We start from the raw sequence: 4066 nt of genomic DNA on the forward strand, positions 1-4066 counted from the left end.
AATGTATTTAACTGAAAATAAACTTAGTGTAAGAATGTAGTAAAAATTCATATCAAAATCTCATTTATAATTTCCAAAGGAAGGAAAACTCTGTGTGTACACTAACTTTCTTATCTTCCTATTGATCATATTGATTTTGCTTCCTTAATTGGTTCACTGTATGGGTAAAATTTATACATGAAATACTTATGAAAATTCTAGCCATAAATCCACTCATACAAACATACATATATACATACTACATACATACATTCATACATACATACATACAATGAATAGGGTGTATTTTAACCAGATACATTAGTTATATTTAGTAATAACAATTTTAAGAATAAGTAAAAAGCCACAATTTTATTTAAAAAATGAAATAAAATGCTTGTACATGTCTTTAAGTGCAGAAATTTCGATTGTTTCATAGAATATGAACCAGTTAACACTCTCATAGCAAGGTAGAATGGTCAGGCTGCCATTGTAACGGCAATATGTGTCCAGCGTGCTGGGTACAAGGTGGCGGAAGGAAAACGTTTCTAGCATTGCGTGGTCACCTGTAAATAAAATAGCAATTTTATTGTAGACGTTATCTTTCATTTCTCCATTATAATTATGAGAATGTTTGTTTTCGTTATTTATATTAAGCCATATTATACCTTTTGTTTATCCTTTCAAGTAAGTGAAAATGGAAATAATCTCAAGCAAATCAAGAAAAATCAGTAAAGGTAGCAGGGAGGAATAATAATCACCTGACAATAAAGTGCCTTAAAGGAGAACCAACTCTTCTAAGTCATACAATACTCAAATACCGGTAGGCATCAAATATATATATCCAGAGACACAGACAAGCACAATATGAGTATTATATTGGTATCTAATATCAATGGATGTGCAATAGTAAATGCAGAGTCAATCACTTCGACCAAAATAATTTCGACTCTCCGATGCCAAAGCTATGTATGGCAGTAACCTTACATGACACGTTACTTACTCTCAGAATTATTTTTTTTTAAACATCAGTTACAGGGGTCAATGTGGATGAAATTAAAATTTTATATTACAATTAGGTCATAGTGGCGTCAAAGAAGGAGTTAAACTATAGGTTTAAGACACATATGCAACATTATTATGTCTTATTAATGAGTTGTATGAATGAGTGTCGGTTCGTTTGAAACAAATATCGTTCCTCACCTCAGTGTGGAACCATGATTGTGTCTTAATATAAATAGTTGCTAAAGCCTACACTTAGTGTATGTGGTGGAAAATTCATATGATCTCATTTATATGTGAAATAATACATTTGCTTGAGCATAAAATCACATAATACATACATTTATGCAAATATAATATACATGCGCCATGTTTTGTGTAACTGTCTTTGAAGAAGAAAGAATCATTTCAAAAAGCAAAATATCAACCCCATCGACCTTTGCTGTGTAATTTTGTATTAATGTTTGAGCGTGATAGCTTACACCTTTTCCTTGTGCAATTGTGCGTTTATACTCAGAGCATATCTTACCATATCCCTGACATGTATGCGAAACTTTGTATTTAAAGGAAACAACATATCCAACCCGCAAATGTATTTATAATGTTATAGTTTGAATGAACAAATATGATAAGTATTAATTATCATATCCAATCGTTGAATGTTTGTGGTAGTGTGTTTGCGTGGAATAAATTTCATTAACTACCCCACATAGTTATGGATAATTGTGAGTTTGTACATAAACAATATGAAGTTTTCAGCCTCAATGTGTGTGAGCGATTGTGTGAAATTATAGTATTCCTTCCCCACTGTGCGAGAGAAGAGTTTTCTAGAGCACAAATACATGTTTAATAATCGGAACACTTACCTTTATAGGGTACTTTCGATAAATGATTGATGAGGTCTTCAAAGTGAATATTGTGATTTCCAACCTGAAAAGACAAGAACTGAAGAAGTACTATTGATCTGGTATGGACTGATATTAAGACATAGCGTTCATGGACTTTTTATCAAAGAATAATTGTTCTGAATTTGACAGATTCTAGAACTTTTAACTGTTTTCTTCTGTGTAATTTAGATTATCTAAACCTATTTAATGCGCAAGTTCATACTGAATGACATAATATAGATGTATGCCCAGATTATACTTTAAAGGAAACGATAATCAATATTTAGTTGTGACTGAGAAAATGAAAATGAAAGAAAATGTCAGCTGGAGAGATGAAAGCAGTGCAAGGAGTTGCACAAGATATTTAACTTATAAGAGCAAACAGACGGAAAGCGAACAGCTAACATTAAACGAAATAAGAATCAACATATTTCATGGTGCTAAATCCTTTACAATAAAAGCTATGTTGCCATTTGATATGAGAATTACGAGAATTACAGCAAAGATCAGTACAAAAGTAATATCAGAAGTATTCGATTAAGGAGATTATGTTAATGAATGACGATGTACAATGACAAGAATCAATACCTCGAACAGAAATGCCAGCACAGCAAGACCACCTTGTTTATCCACAGCTTCACTAAAGTTCGTGTACGTTGTACTATAATGTACAATGTGCATCTGAAACAGAAATGCGCTCACATTAACCTTCTATATACCAAAAGAATTTATATCCCTTGTGTTTCACTTTGCAAGCTACATTATATATCTGAAAGGTGAAGTCAATACATTCTCTAAGGCAGTCAGAAAAATTGATGGCCAAAATATGAAATCATGTTATTGTTTCTTGGTGAAATTCTTGTCAATTACGTAGATTATTGAATCTGTGTTGAGCGTACCTCCAACTGCGAGCAGTGTATAAACCAGTCTGCTGTCATATAATGTTCATCTGTCGTAAAAATCAGCGGCGGCAAAGGGGGAAGGGAATAAAGTGGTCTCCTTAACAAAGAAAACACCATATATATATATATATATATATATATATATATATATATATATATATATATATATATATATATATATATATATATATATACATATGTATATGTATAGACAGACAGAGAGAGAGAGAGACAGCGGAGGAACGATTGAAACAGATGCTTAATTAGACACATTTACGCCTAAGGCATGTTAACACGAATTCCATGATCACCCCCTTCTATTTAGACAATATGCTTGATAAATAGCATACATTTTGTTTGTGACGCAAATATATTTATTAATATGCATTAATTTACCATAACGTGTAGCCTCGGAAAAAAAATTATGTATGAAGAAATTCTTTATTTCCCAAGTATGTTTATTAGTTTCTGAACTTGAACACAGTATGCTATTTTCAGTATTTGCTTGACACTAACGGCTCTTTGTTCTCTCCGGCTTTCGTTGTTCATGAAAATGAATCTTTTTGTCAGTTTTATTCCTTAAAAATATTGATCGCTTAGAACTAATTCCCATTAATACATTGGTGTTTCAAACTTCGGTATATTTGGGTAATATCGGGATACATCTGGATTGCTTATGAAGACATTTTGAGTACATCTATGTATTTAAAGGGCAGCAGTTTGGCCTAGTTGTTCAGTATTATAATGTATTTGTCCGTATTTAGGTCAAAGTGTGAACCTACTGGCTTCCTCGTGTCCATCAGCGATGAAGAAAGATGGTTTTGGGAATTATTGCATTGCAACTGCAAGGACTGTCTTTTTGCTTTCCGTCAATAATTGAAAACTTCACATCTCGAACTAAGTCGATGTGATTGATTTCATTATGCTACGATTGATTTATATTTATGTGATGCTAAACGGCATGTAACGATAAATGGTTTATATAAAAGGAAATGAATGTTTATATGACATTGAAATTTGTCTTTAATACAGTGTAGAAGTACAAGTTGCAATGAATGTTCAGTGTCTTCTGCCCTGTGATTGGTTGCAAACACTTACCTGAGACATCTCATCAGAAATGGATGTTTGTAACTAGTAATTGCTTAAGTTTCAACAAATGTAGTCAGTTGAACGATGGATACCTCTACACAAACAGTAGCAAATATCAAATAAATAACTTGTTTTTACTTATTTTAATACCTAGACGTAACTATTTAAAAGAACCATTAGAACGATAATACAAATTCCAAACGTTTC

The 4066-nt window shown here is 32.1% G+C and overlaps 1 protein-coding gene across 1 annotated transcript; it reads right to left on the reverse strand.

Moving 5' to 3' along the window:
• Positions 1 to 336: 336 nt before the first annotated feature.
• On the reverse strand, positions 337 to 2829 carry LOC149773138 (carbonic anhydrase 14-like). The gene is made up of 3 exons (XM_089946735.1): positions 2457 to 2829; positions 1848 to 1911; positions 337 to 545 (listed from the first exon to the last, which is right to left on the reverse strand). The coding sequence occupies exons 1-3, from the start codon at positions 2547 to 2549 to the stop codon at positions 352 to 354; spliced, it is 351 nt and encodes a 116-aa protein (XP_089802861.1). The 5' UTR covers positions 2550 to 2829; the 3' UTR covers positions 337 to 351.
• Positions 2830 to 4066: the final 1237 nt, after the last annotated feature.

The sequence above is a fragment of the Sinohyriopsis cumingii genome, unplaced genomic scaffold (assembly GCF_028554795.1).
Source record: "Sinohyriopsis cumingii isolate HCF-2022 unplaced genomic scaffold, ASM2855479v2 utg000873l, whole genome shotgun sequence".
Classification (NCBI taxonomy): Eukaryota; Metazoa; Mollusca; class Bivalvia; order Unionida; family Unionidae; genus Sinohyriopsis; species Sinohyriopsis cumingii.

Excerpts from the sequence above, each read along its gene's own strand:
- LOC149773138 (XM_089946735.1), bottom strand. The coding sequence starts at position 2,549 with ATGCACATTGTACATTATAGTACAACGTACACGAACTTTAGTGAAGCT. Across the intron at positions 1,912-2,456 it reads TGCTGGCATTTCTGTTCGAG|GTTGGAAATCACAATATTCA; the intron begins GTATTGATTCTT and ends TTGTCTTTTCAG. Across the intron at positions 546-1,847 it reads ATCGAAAGTACCCTATAAAG|GTGACCACGCAATGCTAGAA; the intron begins GTAAGTGTTCCG and ends TTTTATTTACAG.